Source organism: Aethalodelphis obliquidens, unplaced genomic scaffold (genome assembly GCF_003676395.1).
Source record: "Aethalodelphis obliquidens isolate GAN/ISIS:26980383/991018 unplaced genomic scaffold, ASM367639v1 scaffold1, whole genome shotgun sequence".
Lineage (NCBI taxonomy): Eukaryota > Metazoa > Chordata > Mammalia > Artiodactyla > Delphinidae > Aethalodelphis > Aethalodelphis obliquidens.
In genome coordinates, this window is record NW_020837945.1 from 59,662,258 (window position 1) to 59,679,709 (window position 17,452).

At 39.7% G+C, this 17,452-nt stretch overlaps 1 protein-coding gene across 4 annotated transcripts in view; it reads right to left on the reverse strand.

Moving 5' to 3' along the window:
• The window catches only part of SPICE1 (spindle and centriole associated protein 1), a 62,709-nt gene extending 54,319 nt beyond the window's left edge, over positions 1 to 8,390 (reverse strand). The window contains exons 1-2 of one of the 4 annotated variants that reach the window (XR_003432506.1): positions 5,150 to 8,244; positions 1,522 to 1,620 (exon numbers count right to left, since the gene is read on the reverse strand). Coding sequence is in view for 3 of the 4 variants with exons in the window: in XM_027104893.1 (XP_026960694.1) it covers positions 1,522 to 1,620 (99 nt within the window). In the remaining variant the exon portion in view is untranslated. Of the gene's footprint in view, positions 1 to 1,521; positions 1,621 to 5,149; positions 8,245 to 8,292 lie in introns of those variants that run through there. The other 3 variants (XM_027104893.1, XM_027104898.1, XM_027104885.1) reach the window with 3 other exon arrangements.
• Positions 8,391 to 17,452: the final 9,062 nt, after the last annotated feature.

Genomic DNA, 17,452 nt, shown 5'->3' on the forward strand with positions numbered 1-17,452 from the left:
CTGAATGCAATTTCAAATAATGGTTTTCAATTATGTTTTGAGCAACAGTAGCATAGCAAAATAAATATGGAACTTCCCAAAGTAACCGCTCTGAAGGGGACAACTTATGTTATCATTTTTTCATGATAACATAATGTTAACATTATGATAACATAAATGTTAAGGTGTATTTTTTCACCTTTTAATCAGTATCATTACCTTAGAGTCATATCCTTATACTATTTTATAGCCAATCACACGGCAACAAAGCAATCTAAACAGAGAGAAATCCCCCTGCCCCACTTTCTAAGGCTGTCAGTTTGCCCAGGATACCTGGCTAAGGTGGTTGGCCACAACACAGAAGGTTCTAAGTCCAAAAGAATCCCTAAGATCCAAACTAGTCCCTGACCAGTTAATCTTCACAACAGAAAGTAAAAGTATCCAAAGTCTCATGGTCCAAACCAAAGTACCCAACTCCAAAAGATAAAAATCCCCTTGATAATACCAAGTGGTACTCAGGGTAGGAGCCAGGGATCATGTCTCAGATACCTGAGACCAGTCTTACATCTTACGAGAACCTTTGTACTGAAATTGACAAATCTCTGGAGATGAGCAAAAAACAATTTGAGGGTTAAGACAGCAAGGATCACCCACTTTTTCAGTCAAAAATGCCACTCACATGATTATGATATCACAGATTGCTATGGACAAATCTAAAATATGTACCAAAAAATTTCAGATTTCAGGTTAACTACAGTTGCCTTAAAGCAGTGAGTTCTCAAAGTAGAGGTGAGGGACTTTTTAAAAACACACTCCCCACCCACTTAAGATTTCATGTTTTTTTTTGTTGTTGTTGTTTTAAAGGAGAGAAGAGAAAGGAAATCCCTTCCCTTCTTTTCTTTTTTTAATTAATTTATTTTTGGCCATGTTGGGTCTTCCTTTCTGTGGGAGGGCTTTCTCTAGTTGTGGCAAGTGGGGGCCGCTCTTCATCGCAGTGCGGGGGCCTCTCACTGTTGCAGCCTCTCTTGTTGCAGAGCACAGGCTCCAGACGCACAGGCTCAGTAGCTGTGGCTCACGGGCCTAGTTGCTCCACGGCATGTGGGATCTTCCCAGACCAGGGCTCGAACCCATGTCCCCTACATTGGCAGGCAGATTCTCAACCACTGCGCCACCAGGGAAGCCCCAAGATTTCAATTCTTAAAAAGAGGTAGAGCTATAGCCTCAACATGCATATTTTTTAAAAATTCCCCAAAGGCATCTGCTCTTCCCTCCAAGACCTAGGATATGGGATTGGCCAAAAAGTTCATTCAGTTAATGAATACGTTGTTCAATAAAGTTCTTGGTGAAAATGAAAAATGTCTTTTATTTTTACTTAAAACGAAACAAACGTTTTGGCCAACCCAATAACATGCCCAGAAACCCATTCCACCATATCACATGCTAAGCCCCATTCAGAGCACCATCCTGAGTGACTAAGGCCATGTCATCACATTTATTCCTTCCATGTAACGTTATACCATGTATTATCCCACCTAGACTTACATCCCATTCTTGCTTTACTGACATTTTCTTCTTCTTTACTTTCAGTGCTTTCCTTCCTCCTCCACGGGGACCGTAACGGTTCACTCTGACAAATGACATCTAGGAGTAATAATCATATAAAATTTTAAAAATACATGAAAAACTAATAATTAATCATCACCAGAGAGGGAAAAAGATATCTAAGAAAATAAATTTTAAAACATCAGACGAGAACTTTAAGTATACTGAAAGGAACAGGCTACCAAAAGACTTGGTTCTTTCACTTCATAATTATTAGAAAGTTGATACTGATAACTATGATAAAAGAGGTTTCAAATCAACAAATTAAATATATGTGATTAATAAAGAACCCTAGGAATGAAGCAAGTATGACCTAAGGCAGAGATCTATCTGACAGCAGTCATAAGCATTGTCACCTGTTACACAAATTCGCAATGAATAGAGGAAATGTCAATCACATGTGAACAATGTGAATGTAAGAGAAGGAGAGCAAGAGATAGTTGGGGTTCTTTTTTAAGCATCTAACACTCAAAATCACTACCAGACACATACGTACTTACCTTAAAATAAAGGTGGCTAAAGTTTAGAGAATTAATGAGTTATGATACGATCTCTAGTATATTTTTCACATAATACTAAATGGGGGTGATTATTGATACTAAACTAGAATATGAAAATGGCCAACAGTTGCTTGGCACTTTTAAAATGCAATGCTAAGGACATTAGACTAAACATCATACAAAATTAGAAAAAGACTCACAGTGCCTGAACACTAGGATTTGAGGATACACATATGTTTTAAAAAGCAACACATATATATGACTCCAATTCCAGAACTTCTTTAACACCTAAATAATTACAGAACTTTCCAGCTGACCCCCTTACTCCAAATTATCCTAAAACAAAGACTCTAGTATTTTCCTTAAGTACATCTTTGAAAAAAATCATTTAGTCTACTGTGAATAAAGATGACTAAATGCAAGTATTTCTCAGGAATTGGCCCTCTGTCCTATAACTCTTAGCAACCACATTCACTCTTTAAGCATGGTATCTAATTTCAGAACGTACAATCCAGCAAAGGAGATAAGTCACATACAAGTTAGAGAATAACATTTAAGTGTTATCATAGTGATGGTGATGATGGCGATGATGATGACAGTGGTGGTGGTTATAATGATGGAATTAGCTACTAAGTACTTTCTTCAAGCCAGGTACTGTTCTAAACTCTTCCCATATATTATCTCCTTTAATCCTCACACTAATCCCATGAAGTATTTACTATTTGTTACTCATTTTATAGATGAGAAAACTAAGGGACAAAGAGTTAACTGACTGGGAAGGTCACACAGTAAATTGCAGAGCCATATATGCCATTTTAAAAGATATGGAATGGAATAGAACCAAGAGTCCAAAACAAAACTTTAAACTTATGGTCAGTTTGTATTCAACAAGGGTGCCAAGAAACAATTCAATGGGGAAAGAACAGTCTTTTAAATTAATGGTGCTGGGACAACTGGATATCCATATGAAAAAGAATGAAGTAAGACCCCCTACCTCACAACATGTAAAAAAAAATTAACTTAAAATGAATCTCAGACTTAAATGTAAGAGCTAAAAGTACAAAACTCCTAGAAGATAACATAAGCATAAATCTTCATGAACCTTGGGTTGAGCAATGGTTTCTCAGAAATGACACTAAAAACACAATCAACCAAAAAAAAAATAAATTGGACTCCATCAAAATTTAAAACTTTTGTGCTTCAAAGGACACCATCAAGAAAGTGAAGAGACAACCAAAAGAATGAGAGAAAACATTTGCAAATCATATATCTAATAAGTAACTTGTATCCAGAATATATAAAGAACTCTTACAACTCAACAACAAAAAATCCAATTTTAAAATGGCTAAGGGGGCTTCCCTGGTGGCATAGTGGTTAAGAATCCGCCTGCCAATGCAGGGGACACAGGTTTGAGCCCTGGTCCGGGAAGATCCCACATGCCACAGAGCAACTAAACCTGTGCGCCAAAACTACGGAGCCTGCACTCTAGAGTCCGCGAGCCACAACTACTGAGCGCATGTGCCACAACTACTGAAGCCTGCGTGCCTAGAGCCCATGCTCCGCAACAAGAGAAGCCACTGCAATGAGAAGCCTGCGCACCGCAACGAAGAGTAGCCCCTACTCGGTGCAACTAGAGAAAACCCACGCGCAGCAACGAAAACCTAATGCAGCCAAAAACAAATTTTAAATTTTTTTAAAAAAAGAAAGAAAAAATAAATAAATAAAATGGCTAAGGGATTTGAATACACATTTCCCCAAAGAAGATACTACAAATGGCCAATAAACATGTGAAGAGATGTTCAAGATCACCAGTCATTAAACGCAAATCAAAACCATAATGAGATATTACCTTACACCCACCAGGATGGTTATAATCAAAAAGATGTAAATAACAAGCTTTGGCAAGAATGTGGAGAAAGTGGAATCCCTATATATCACTAGCGGGAGTGCAAAATGGCATAGCCACTTTGGAAAAGTTTGGCAGTTCCTAAAAAAGTTAAACACAGAGTTACTACATGACTCAGCAATTCTAGTCCCACATATATAGCTGAAAGAATTGAAAACTTATGTCCACACAAAAACTTGGACATGAATGTTCATAGCAACATTATTCTTAATAGACAAAAAGTGGAAACATCCCAAATATCCACTAACTGAAGAAGGGATAAATAAAATATTGTATATTCATATTCTGTAATATTATTTAGCAATAATAAGGAATGAAGTACTGACACATGCTACAACATGGATGAACCTTGAAAATATTATGCTAAGAGAAAGAAGCCAGACACCAAAGGTCATAAATTATATGATTCCATTTATATGAAATGTCCAGGATAGGCAAGTCCATAAAGACATAAAGTAGATTAGTGGTTGGGAGGGTCTGGGGGGAGGAGGAAATGGAGAGCCACTGCTAATGGGTACAGGGTTTCTTTTGGCGGTGATGAAAATGTCCTGGAATTAGATAGTTGTGATGGTTGCAAAACTGTGAATATACTAAAAAACTCTAAACTGTATACTTTAAAGGGCTAAATTTTATGGTCTGTGAGTTATATCTCAACAATGCTGTTATTAAAAAAGATATGGAAAAATATAATGGTTATTCAAAAAAGCTTTCTTATGTATTTTACTCTTTAACCACTTAGATCTTCGATTTACTTGGCAGAAACAAAGGGGAATCATAAAATGTCAGTATGTCTAAATGATGAATTATGTATTCATTAAAATTACATTATGAAGAATGTAGGAAAATACATAGAAAGTTCAGTGTAAAAAGTAGAATACAGGAGCTTCCCTGGTGGCGCAGTGGTTGAGAGTCCACCTGCCGATGCAGGGGACGCGGGTTCGTGCCCCGGGCTGGGAAGATCCCACATGCCACGGAGCGGCTGGGCCCGTGAGCCATGGCTGCTGAGCCTGCGCGTCCGGAGCCTGTGCTCCGCAACGGGAGAGACCACAACAGTGAGAGGCCCGCATAACGCAAAAAAAAAAAAAAAAAGTAGAATACAGAACTGCGCATATAGTATATTCTCATGATGTTAATACACACACAATACTAATAAAGCACTTACCTGTGCTAAAAGCTTCACATTTAATCCCACAACCCGATGAGGCACATACTATCCTGAGACACACTGGAGCGTAGTAGTTAAGAGTACAGTCTAAAACCAGACTGTCTGGGTTCACATCCCAGCTCTGCCACTAGCTGTAAAACGGAACTAATTAAATGCACAAGGTGCTCAGAACCCCTACCTAGCACACCCTAAGTTCTACTTAAGGATTACTAATGATTATGTCAGCAACAATTATTAACCCCCTTTCCCAAATGAGAAAACTGGTGCTTTTGAGGTATTGCTCCAAGTCACAGAAATAATAATGCACAGAGCTGGGAGCTGACACTCAAAACCAGATCTGCATAATTATGACTAATTATAATAATGCATATTCTAGAAAACATTACTAGAATTAAGTTATCTTTGGTTGGTTCTATATTTTCCAAACTTTCTACAATGAACTCATGTTACTCTTAAAATACTTTATTTCAAGTTATTTAAAATATTATACTTTTCCACCAGTCTCAATTCTGAAAACCATCCCTGAATCTTAAGTACGCAGAGGTTAAGTTCACAGTGGTGTAACAAAGCTGCTATCCCATCTCTGACCTTCCCTTCACCAACAAACTTCATGAAGGAGAGGCCTATTTAAGCACTTATATTTACTAAGCCCCAGTTATACTTCAAACTTTTATAACACAGGAACCACCTATGCACTGAAAAGTGTTCTCTTAAACATCACCAGTAAAGGTGACCATATTTTTCTTGACCAAAGATCAGACTTCGTGGTCTGACGAAGGGATTTTGTGCCACTTACAGGAACCAGGTGTCATAAGGGAGCTATAGTTTACATGCTGAAATGTGAGACTATAGAGATAGTCTGATGGTTTACAGTACCAAGATGTCAAATAATAAAATTAGCATAACCCAGAAAATCTAGGCTCGTTGGGAGAAAATCTAAAATACTAATAGCTTCCTAATTGCTAAAATTATTGGTCCCTTATTTCTCAGGCCCTTTCCATCTCTAGAGACGCCCACTCCTGGAAGCTCGCCCCTCCTTTGGCTTCCATAACACTCTTTCTCCTGGTTTCTCTCCTATTCTTTTCTCCTTTTCAGGCTAAGACAATATTCACATACTATGTAATCAAGGATCTTCACTCAGTTCTATCCCAGTCTTCTTTTCTTTCCATTGGACACCCTCTCTCTTTGTCCAATAATTGTTTTTGAGAGTCTACCACATGCCAGGCACTGGCCGGGCACTGGAGATACGACAGTAAACAAGTCTAATATGGCACCTGCTCTCGTGGAGCTTACTTTCTAGATCACCACGGGGAATTCACATTTTCCCTTAGTGATCTCACCTACTCCCTTGAGCAAAGCTATCAACATACTGGGAACACAAATACACTGTGAAAGTTAGTCCCAAATCAAGGATGCGCACCTTTCCTCAAAACACCTAACGCTCATTTCCAACTGGCTTCTGTGCATGCACATCTCTCAAATATCTCAAATACAGTATGGCCAATATACAGCTTAGCATCCATGCCCCCTCCCCACCAATGTCTAGTTCTTGATACATAACTGGCTTGCTCAGTAAATGTCTGCTGCATAACGCTGAAGTACAGAATTACCTTTCTTCCAGTTGCTCCAGTTTAAAACCTTAGCATCACCTTCTCTCCCTTCTTGTCTCAAAGCTAATCAGACACCAGAATCTATTCATTCTTTCCCTCAAACATCTCTCTCATGTCCCCCTTTTTTCATCTCTACTATGAATGTTCTTGTCCAGGTTCTCATTATTTCCCCTAATTAATCTTCCTTTCACTCATTCACTCTCCTACTTCATCATCCATCTATTATTTCAACAAGTATTTTGAAAGCACCTTCCAAGAGCTTGGCACCAGATACAGCAAGAAAGTAGAATAACTCTGGACCCTCAAAGAGCTTAGCTTGTCCGACCGCAATTAAATAAGGAATTGCAATAAAAGGCTAACGTTGGAAGTAAATTCAGTGTCATAGAAATACCTATTTTACTCTACACAGTGAGAAAAAAGGCCACCTCCTCCCTCTAATTCCCCTAAAAATATTGAAGCTGAGAGCGGAACTATGAATAAAAGTTAGAAGCTGGGGAAAAAATGCTCCAGGTCGGGGTCGGGGTCGGGCACTTACAAAGGGTTTGAGAGGTTCAGTTTGACTAACAAAGATTTGAGAGGGTAGGAAGGCTAGAAAAAGGATAAAAAAGAAAGGCAGAGGCCAGATTATGGCCTTGTGAGCCACAGCAATTTGAACACTAACCTAAAGACCTATAGGAAGCCACTGAAGTGTTTTAAGCAAGGTCAGTTACGATGGGATTTAGTAAAACCACTCTGATCAAAATTGATCAAAGGGAAACAAGACCTCTTTCCAAACACTATCCCTCCAATCACTCCTACCCAGATATATGGATAGAGGATGGCTCTCAAAACTTTACTTCCTTCCTCAAATGATTTTAACAGCGCTCCCCTGCAGAGAGGGATCCAGCTCAGCTCGGCACTCAATCTCTCCGCTCCGTGCGACCCAGCTGACCTTTCTTTGCAGTCATTTCTCCTCTCACATCTCCCACACATCCTAAAACAAAGCTCTCGCCTTCCCATACAGTTCCAGCCGTTCCTTACGCTCTGCTTGGAACACCCGTCACACCTCCACTCCCTTTTCCACGGGGTTAACTCCCACTCACTCTTCAAAACTCATTCAGGCGGGCCTTCCTGATAAACCCTTTCCTAACCTTCAACTCGACTTAAATGACCCTCCCTGTCCCCAAGTACCCCGGGTAGTTTGTCTCTCTCCCATGAGACCGGAAATTCCTTGAAAACTACATTAGGGTACCCCAATTTCTAGCTCTGCGCTAAGTGCCCGAAAGCGGTGCGCACGCGCACACTCAGGATGCTCCTGGGAGAGCGCGCTAAACACAAACACACCCAGACAGGCATGCTAACACGCACACACACTCGCAAAACACACGGAGTCGCGGGTGCACTTTCCGTAGTAAGGATCCTCAACCCAGGCGCCTGGATACCCAGGGAACAGAGAGGAAGACGCCACGACCGTTCGCCCCGCCCTGTACCCCCTGTCCCTAAGATTCTGTGGGGCGGGCTGCAGGCCTCCGCCCCGTCGTCGCAACTTGCCTTGCAGTTTCCTGACTGCTGCCTCCACCACGACTAAAACTCCAGGCTCCAGAATCGCCCGGCCGGCCACAAGTTAACACAGCCCGCCACTTCCGGGATGTTGCCTAGGTTACCCCAGCCCCGCCCCATTCCCTTGCGTACATCCGCCGAGGCCAGTGCGCAGGCGCCTCCCAAGATCTGGCTTACGCTATGAGATAAAAAGGCTCTTGGCGTGTCTTCCCTTGGCTCCCCTGTCGGCAGGGTTCCGGGCATAGCTTTGGAGGATAGGCATGTATCATTAGCCAGGTTCTTGTGAATTCTCGGAAAGCAAGATGTTGTTCCCCACACCAAACTTGACATGTCACACTTGCTTTCACCTCTGTGAAGATATTTTTATTAAAAAATATTTATTACTGGGCTGCTCTGGTGGCGCAGTGGTTGAGAATCTGCCTGCTAATGCAGGGGACACAGGTTCGAGCCCTGGTCTGGGAGGATCCCACATGCCGCGGAGCAACTAGGCCTGTGAGCAACAACTACTGAGCCTGCGCGTCTGGAGCCTGTGCTCCACAACAAGAGAGGCCGCGATAGTGAGAGGCCCGCACACCGCGATGAAGCGTGGCCCCCGCTTGCCACAACTAGAGAAAGCCCTCGCACAGAAACGAAGACCCAACACAGCAAAATTAATTAATTAATAAACTCCTACCCCCAACATCTTCTTAAAAAATATATATATATATTTATTACTACCTACCAATGTGCCAGAGACTATGTTATATTCAGCAGACTCTTAAAACAGGTGAAGTCCCTGTCCTCAGGAAGCTTACTCTGTAATAGCAAACAGTTACCAACAATACAAATGTCAAATTAAAACTCTGACAAGTGCTAACAATTAGTCATACTAAATAGATACTAAACTTACAGGAATATTTGAATTACTAGGAAAGCTGAAAAGCAAGGATGAGTAAATTACCAGGAACAGGTAAAGCCTTCCTGCAGAGGAAGCCACATATGCAAAGGTGTGTGGCAAATGCAAGGGAGTGGAAGAAGTCCAGTACCTCTGGTGTTGGTGTAAGGAAGGCTGACCTAATTGGGCGGAGCCAAGACAGGCAAAGCTGCGTATCCCATGTTAAGATCTTCACAGAGCATTTCACTGGAAAACAGAGTTAATTTGCTCCAATAATACAACCTCCTTCAGGTCCTGGTTTTCTACTGTTAAGACATACCCATACATGGGCCAGCAAATACACATTCAACACCTTCTAGATGCAAAGAACTGCCTTCTAATAGTTTCCACTCTGATTGAGGAAGTTTGATGTAGTTATATTCAATGGTCAGTCAATATAATCATCCCCTGCATACATCTTCAACTCCCTGCCCCTCTCTGAGTTACTGTAAACTTGGCAAAACCACAATCCTGGCCATTTCAACACTGTATTTACTAAGTGCCTGAACCCTTCCAGATAAAACTGGAAGGAGAAAAACACTCAGCCATGCTGACTTTAAATTCATGATAACTAATTTTAAGCGGGCCTTTAAAAATGACTGAAGACCACAGTACCTTTCCCTGCTCTATTAATTCTCCTACCCTCCCAAATGACAGCTTTATACCTTCTCTCGTGCTCAACATCTCTTCCTCTGTCCTCAGTCTCAGCCAGTGACCTTGCTCCCTACTTCATTGACAACACTGAAGCAATCTGAAGAGAACATCCATAAGCTCTCATCACTAATTCAATCCTCCTATCAGCATCGTTACCCACCAAGCTGCCTTCCAGAAGCTCAACAAAATCCAAACATGAGAAACATGAAGAACATTACATCAAGGTACATAATAACCAAATTCAGTGATAAAGAAAAAACTCTTAAAAGCAGCCAGAGGGAGGACATTACAGAGGAACAAAAATAAGGATAACATCATATTTCTCATCAGAACTATTGCAAGCAAGAAGACAGTAAAACATCCTTAATGTATTAAAAGAAAAATACATGTCAACCTAGAATTCTATATCTGTCAAAAATATATTTTAAAGATGAGGATGAAATAAATATGCTTCCACACACAACTGATAAAATTTATCACCAGCAGACCCCCACTATGAGGAATGTTAAAGTAGGTACTTCAGGCAGAAGGAAAATGATACCAGATGGAAATCTGGATCTACACAACGACAAGCACTGGAAATAGCTACAGGAGTGTGTATATAAGATTATTTTTCTTATTATTTAAATCTCTTTAAAAGATAGTTGACTACTTAAACAAGTATAATAAAAATGTATTGTGATGTTTATAATATATGTAAAGGCAAAATACATGGCAACAATAACATAAAGTCCATAGGAAATATATTGTTGTAGGCTCTTATACTATTCTGATGTGTTATAAAATCACCTGAAGTTAGACTGTGACAAGTTAAAGATGTATTCTATAAACCCTAAAGCTATCACTAAAGTAGTAAGAATTACAGCTAAAGGAGATATGTATAAAAAGAGATATTATAAAAGAGATAACAAAAAAATAGTTGATTAAAAGTAGGCAGAAAAGTGCAAAAAAAGGAAACAAAGAACAGATGAGAGAAATAGAAAAAAACAGCAAGGTGATAGATACAACTCAATTATTACATTAAATGCAAATAGTCTAATCACCTCGATTAAAAGGCAGAGATTGTCAGATTAGATTTTTTAAATTGCTGCCTATAAAAAAAGACACACATTTATCAATAATATAAAAACACAAGTAAGTTTAATGTACAAGGATGGGAAAAGATATATCATGCTAACACTAATCAAAAGAAAGCTGGAGTGGCTTTATCAATATTTGATGAAGTAGATTTCAGAGCAAAGAATATTACCAGGGGTAAATAAGATCATTTCATGATGGTAAAGGGGCCATTAAATCAAAAGTATACAACAATTCTAAACATCTATGCACCTAATAAGAGAGCTTCAAAATAAATGAAGCAAAAACTGATAGAACTGCAATGTGAAATAAAGTCCACAATTATAGTCAGAAATTTCAATCCCCCTCCCTGAATAACCTATAATATAAATAGGTAGAAAATCAGCAAGGTTATAATAGGCTTGAAAAACATTATCAGCCATGTTGACCTGATTACATACATAGAATACTACTCCAACAACCAGCAGAATACAAATGCTTATCATATGTATACAGAATTTTTAGCAAGATGGACAATAATCTGGACCATAAAGCAAGTTTCAATAAATCCAAAAGGATTCAAGTTATACTAGCTATGTTCTCTGACCACAATGGTTAAATCCAAGGAGGAAAGAAATAATAAAGATTAAAGCTGAATCAATAAAATAGTAAAGCAAAAAACAATAGAGAAAACCAATGAAACTAACAGCTGAATCTTTGAGATGATTAATTAAATTGATGAACCTATAAACAAATTGATCAGGGGAAAATTACATATAAATTACCAATATTGGAAGTGAGAGAGGTGACAGATTCTACAGATACTAAAAGAATAATGTAATATTTTGAGCAACCCTATATAATAAATTCAACATCATAGGAAAAAATGGACAAATTCCTTGAAAGACATAAATTACCAGACTTTCTCAAGGAAAAATGGATAACCTAAATAGTCCTATATCTATTAAAGAAGTTAAAGTTGCAATTAAAAAAAAAAAAAAGAAACCTTCTCACAAAGAAAGGTACAGGTCCAGTTGGCTTTACTGGTGAAGTCTATCAAACATTTGGGGAAGAAATATTACCAATCCTACAGAAACTCTTTCAAAAAAGTGGAAGAGTTGAAGTGGAGGGAATAATTTCCAACTCACTCTATGAGGCCAGCATTATCCTGATATCTAAATCAGAGAGAAGTTTACAAGAAAACTACAGACGAATATCCCTCATGATTATAGATGCAAAAATTCTTAGCAAAATTTTAACAAAACTCATTTAATAAAATAATTATGCTGAGTGAAAGAAGCCAAACAAATTTTAAAAAGGGTATATACTGTGTGAATCCATTTATAAGGCTCTAGAAAATGAAAGTTAATGCAGTAACAGAAAACAGACCACTGGATGCTTGATAATAGAAAGGAAGCAGAGAGGAAGCAGGAGAGAGATTTAAAGGAAAAAGAAAACTTTAGAGGATGTTGGATATGTAGAAAATGGTTTCATGAGTATGTGTGTCTATAACACAGGTGATATATATGCTTTAAATATGTGAAGTTTGTTGTATGTCGATTATACCTCAAGAAAGCTATTTATTTAGCTTCTCTGGGCAGTCCAAATATGAGCCAGATATGCTCCCCCAGCCATAAGATGCTCTACTTCTGCTTAAGTCCACCTCCAGATCCCCCATCCCAAATTCTCATCAGAGTATTTCTGAAGTCTTCCCTTTATTTACTTTATAAACCTTTCCCACTCCCCTCTTGTCTTTGAGTCTCCGCCAAATGCAGGTGATGGTGGATGATCCTTCCTATATCAAACGCTGAATAAATAATTTCTGTTTATTCTCATGTCAATAGTCTTTGTTTCCACAGCTGCTTCTATTTTTTATGACACTGATTTTTTTTTAACATGGGGAAGATTCGTCTTCAGTACTACTATGAGAAGAATCATACTTTTTATATATTCTGATTTTCGAAATGTAAAAATACCTAAACTGGGATATAAATCATGTAGATCTCTGGTTGGTTATGAGGAACAAAAAATAGAGAAGCTGGCAAACATGACTAAATCAGGACAATTCTGGGTTGATTGTTGCAGAGGTTATGGTTTGGCTTCCTGGATTGACTGCTGCAGAGATTGTGGGTCAAGTTCTATTGTTATATATCATCTGCCCATTGTCTGTTTGAATATTCAGTCACAGACACCACCATGACTAGCAAACAAGAGATCAAGAGCAATGCAACTGTCCCCCACTGCTCATGCCAATGAGTTGAGACTGATTTCTATTCCTTCTAGAGATTAGGTAGTATCATTAATAACTTCTGCCAAAGTTAATGATAACTTCATCTTATAGTCTTTTCTATTTGTATAATTCTCACCATTGAGAAGACTGCTCTGATTTTTAGGATAAACAATGAGTCAGCAATTCCTCCAGGTAGAGTACCTGTACAGTCAAGGGTGGTCTCCTTTTGTAGCTTGCATCTGAGTCAGAATTTCCATCCTTGGTAGTTTATAGAATTAACGTCTAGGTGTATAAAGAAGTCTTGGGATGCTATTACTAAATTGGATAAAATCTTAGTCTGAGCAAACAAGACCATGTGTTCTGCCTGCAAAGGAAGTAGTAGCCTATAGGGGCACATGGAGATCAGAGAAAAAAGATTTTATCATAAAATGAAATCAGAACTAAGAACTTACATACTTAGATCTCTATTAGTCCCTTCCAAGTGGCAAGTATTTGGCCCATGACCCTACAAAGTTTGTTAAATTCAAATTTAGAATTACCTGGGGTCTGATCAATAGATTGTACTAATTGATTCTTTCTCTGGGAGAAAGAAAACTAGCAGAGTCACAGGTTAATGTGTTTAATGTAGTTTGTCCATGTAGGTGCAAGTGGAATAGCCATTGACTATAGTTCTCCATGATCTCATTTGATGCTAGCCTATACGTTTTCATTGTGAGAATCCAATGATGAATGGCGTATCCAACAGTCAGTAAGGCTGAGGGCAGAGGGTCCTATCTGGGACAATCTAAGAAGAGTGACTATGTCCTGATCCAACAATTATAATAAAGAGGGGGGAAAAGGAGAGAAGGGAGCATTCTGGGTAGAAAACATCAGTGATCTATATAGTAATAGAGAAGGAGAATATCAGTAAGTCAGTCAAAAACAAAACAACAATTAGACAGGGGTCCTGGTACAATGTCTTAGTTGGAATCTGTCCACTTTCCAAGGCCATGTGCTTATTCCAAAGGTCTTCAGTCCATTGTCTATTTCCAAAGATCAGATGCTTCTAAAGGATCTGTGATAATCCTCAGCTTAAAGTCCCCTATTGGAGTAGATTTCCAGTTATATGGAAATGAGTTGCTTATTTAGCTGTGAAAAGTTAAGTCAAAAATTGACTTACTGGGCTTCCCTGGTGGCGCAGTGGTTGAGAGTCCGCCTGCCGATGCAGGGGACACGGGTTCGCGCCCCGGTCCGGGAGGATCCCACATGCCGCGGAGCAGCTGGGCCCATGAGCCATGGCTGCTGAGCCTGCGCGTCCGGAGCCTGTGCTCCGCAACGGGAGAGGCCACAACAGTGAGAGGCCTGCGTATGGCAAAAAAAAAATTGACTTACTGAAGTTTCACTAATATATTTGTTGTGTTAAAAAATGATTAAAGAAGACAACTTAGGTGATACAAACAAACTTTACTTAACACTTCGTGAAGTAGACAATCTCCTTCTGGAGAACTGCAAAATGGGGTAGAAGGAAGGAAGCTTTTACAGGATAAAGAAAGAAAAGGAAAGAGAAAAACAGAAAATATCTGATTGGCTGGGGCCCCACTGTCAACCATGTTTGGGTGAGAAGGCCAAGAGCTGGCTTGCATTTGGGGACTGACCGACTAAATATACTGCATTTCTGGTCAAGTGGAGCATTTAAAGGGATGCGAAAGTTATCTAAGTTTCAGTTTACTAAATGTGGCACCCCAGGCAGGAGTGGCTCCATCTTGGGCCTAGAAAGGTATTTCAACAGTTGTTAACAGTACCTAATAAGGTCCCTTCCAGTGAAGTTCAAGAGAGGATTTTCCCAGAGTCTCTTCCAATAGATGAAATTTCCTAGTTGATGATCACGAAGAGCCAATTTAAGAAGCGTCATGTGAAGCTGGCCTTAACGTGTCCATTATAGGACCTGCAATATTTTGCCACATCTGCATGCAGCGGAAAAGAGTCTAATATCAGGGGTGAAATTTCTAAAAGTATGTGCCTTCCTGTTAACAGTTCATAGGGATATAACCAATGTGTCACTGAGACATATGGCCAAAAGGGCTAGTGGGAGTACCTCTAGCCAAGAGAGCTCAAGAATTTCTGAAAGTTTTGCTAATTTTAATCTTATTTGTTAGTTTTGCTAATTTTAATTTAATTTAATTCCATTGGTTCTTTTCATCTTTCCAGAAGCTTGTGGGTGGTAAGGACAGCATAGTTTTTGAGAAAGAGTGATGCCTTACAAAGTTCTTTTATAGTAGTTCATGTAAATTGTATGCCTTGGTCACTCAATATAAAAGCTGGTATACCCCAGATTCGAAACACAAAATCAAGCAGTGTTTTAGAGACTGCAAAGAATGTCCAGCAAAGAAGATTTTCAGCAAGAAAATGCTGTAACCCATCCTAAAAATAAATAAATCCCATGGAGAGTGGAAGCTGGATAAAATCTATCTGAAGGTGTTCAAAGGGTCCTGGAGGTTTTGGTTCCTGGCCATGCCTCATCTTTACAGTTTTTCCAGGATTATGTTGTTCACAAGTAACACATGTCCCCAAAATAATCTCAGCTATCTTTTAAAGTTTTCCCACCAACTTTGATTTAAGATAGTAAGCAATATGTCTTCACCCTGATGCATAGTTTCAAAGAGAAATTCAGCTAATATCCATTTGAAATCATCTGGTGCCACCAATCTGTCATCTTGAGAGTCTCAAGGATTATCTAAGTGAAGTATACACCACACTTCTTCCATTCTTCCTCTTCCAAATCATGGGCTGGATTTTTGGTGTGTATATTTGATAACGGCTTCTTTGTCTCAATCCAGAGATTTGTCTTTTAGGGAGTTAGTTAGTATCATAACCTTGGTTAAGCCTGCTTGTTTGGCAAAATTATCTACTAGAGCATCTCCTTTAACTTCCATTTGATCTTTTTGTCTCTGTTACCATGGGCCTCAATCTTTACAATAGCCATTTCACTGGGAAGTTGAAGTGCATCTAAAAATTTCTTAACTTGTCGTCCACTTTTGATAGAGATTCCAGCAGAAGTGAGAGAATCTTTTTGTTTCTAAAGCAGCATGTACTACTCCAGAAGCATACCTGCTATCTGTATATGCGTTTATTCTCTGGTCTTCGGCTAACTGACAAGCTCTAATAAGTGTTATAAATTCTGTTGTCTGGACTAACTTTCCCTCAGGTAGAGGACCCTCCTGTAATGGAGAGTTGAGATTAGTGATAGCATTAATGATGGCATGGTAATCTCCAGTTTCGATTCTGAAGTATGACCCATCAACAAATACTATTCTCAAAGGGAGAATTCTCAAAGGGAGAATCCTCTCTAATAAAGCTGAGCGAGGTACAGAAAGTCCCTAGCTGAAGCAAGACGATTGTGAGGTTCCATTTCTGGTAAGGGCAAGAGAGTGGCAAAATTCAGGGTGTTGTGCAGTTAATAGTAATGAGAGACGGAGAGGGCAACAGAAATTCATAAGGGGTTAACTGACTGACTTAAAAGTGTTGTGTGGAGATTGGTTCAAGATGGTGGAGTAGAAGAACGTGCTCTCACTCCCTCTTGCAAGAGCACCGTAATCACAACTAACTGCTGAACAACCATTGACAGGAAGACACTGGAACTCACCAAAAAAGATACCCCATATCCAAAGACAAAGGAGAAGCCACAATGAGATGGTAGGAGGGGCACAATCAAAATAAAATCAAATCCTATAACTGCTGGGTGGGTGACTCACAGACTGGAGAACACTTATTCCACAGAAGTCCACCCACTGGAGTAAAGGTTCTGAGCCCCACATCAGGCTTCCCAACCTGGGGGTCCGGCAACAGGAGGAGGAATTCCTACAGAATCAGACTTTGAAGGCTAGCGGGATTTGATTGCAGGACTTCGATAGTAGTGGGGGAAACAGAGACTCCACTCTTGGAGGGCACACACAAAGTAGTGTCTGCATTGGGGCCCAGGGGAAGGAGCAGTGACCCCACAGGAGACTGAACCAGACCTACCTGCTAGTGTTGGAGGGTCTCCTGCAGAGGCAGGGGGTGGCTGTGTCTCACCATGAGGACAAGGACACTGACAGCAGAAGTTCGGGGAAGTACTCCTTGGCGTGAGCCCTCCCAGAGTCCATCATTAGCCTCACCAAAGAGCCCACTTAGGCTCCAGTGTTGGGTTGCCTCGGCCAAACAACCAACAGGGATTAAAGTTTTAAGTTTAAAGTTTAAAGTGGATTAAAGTTTTACTGAGCTCTGCCCACCAGAGCAACACACAGCTCTACCCACCACCAGTCCCTCCAATCAGGAAACTT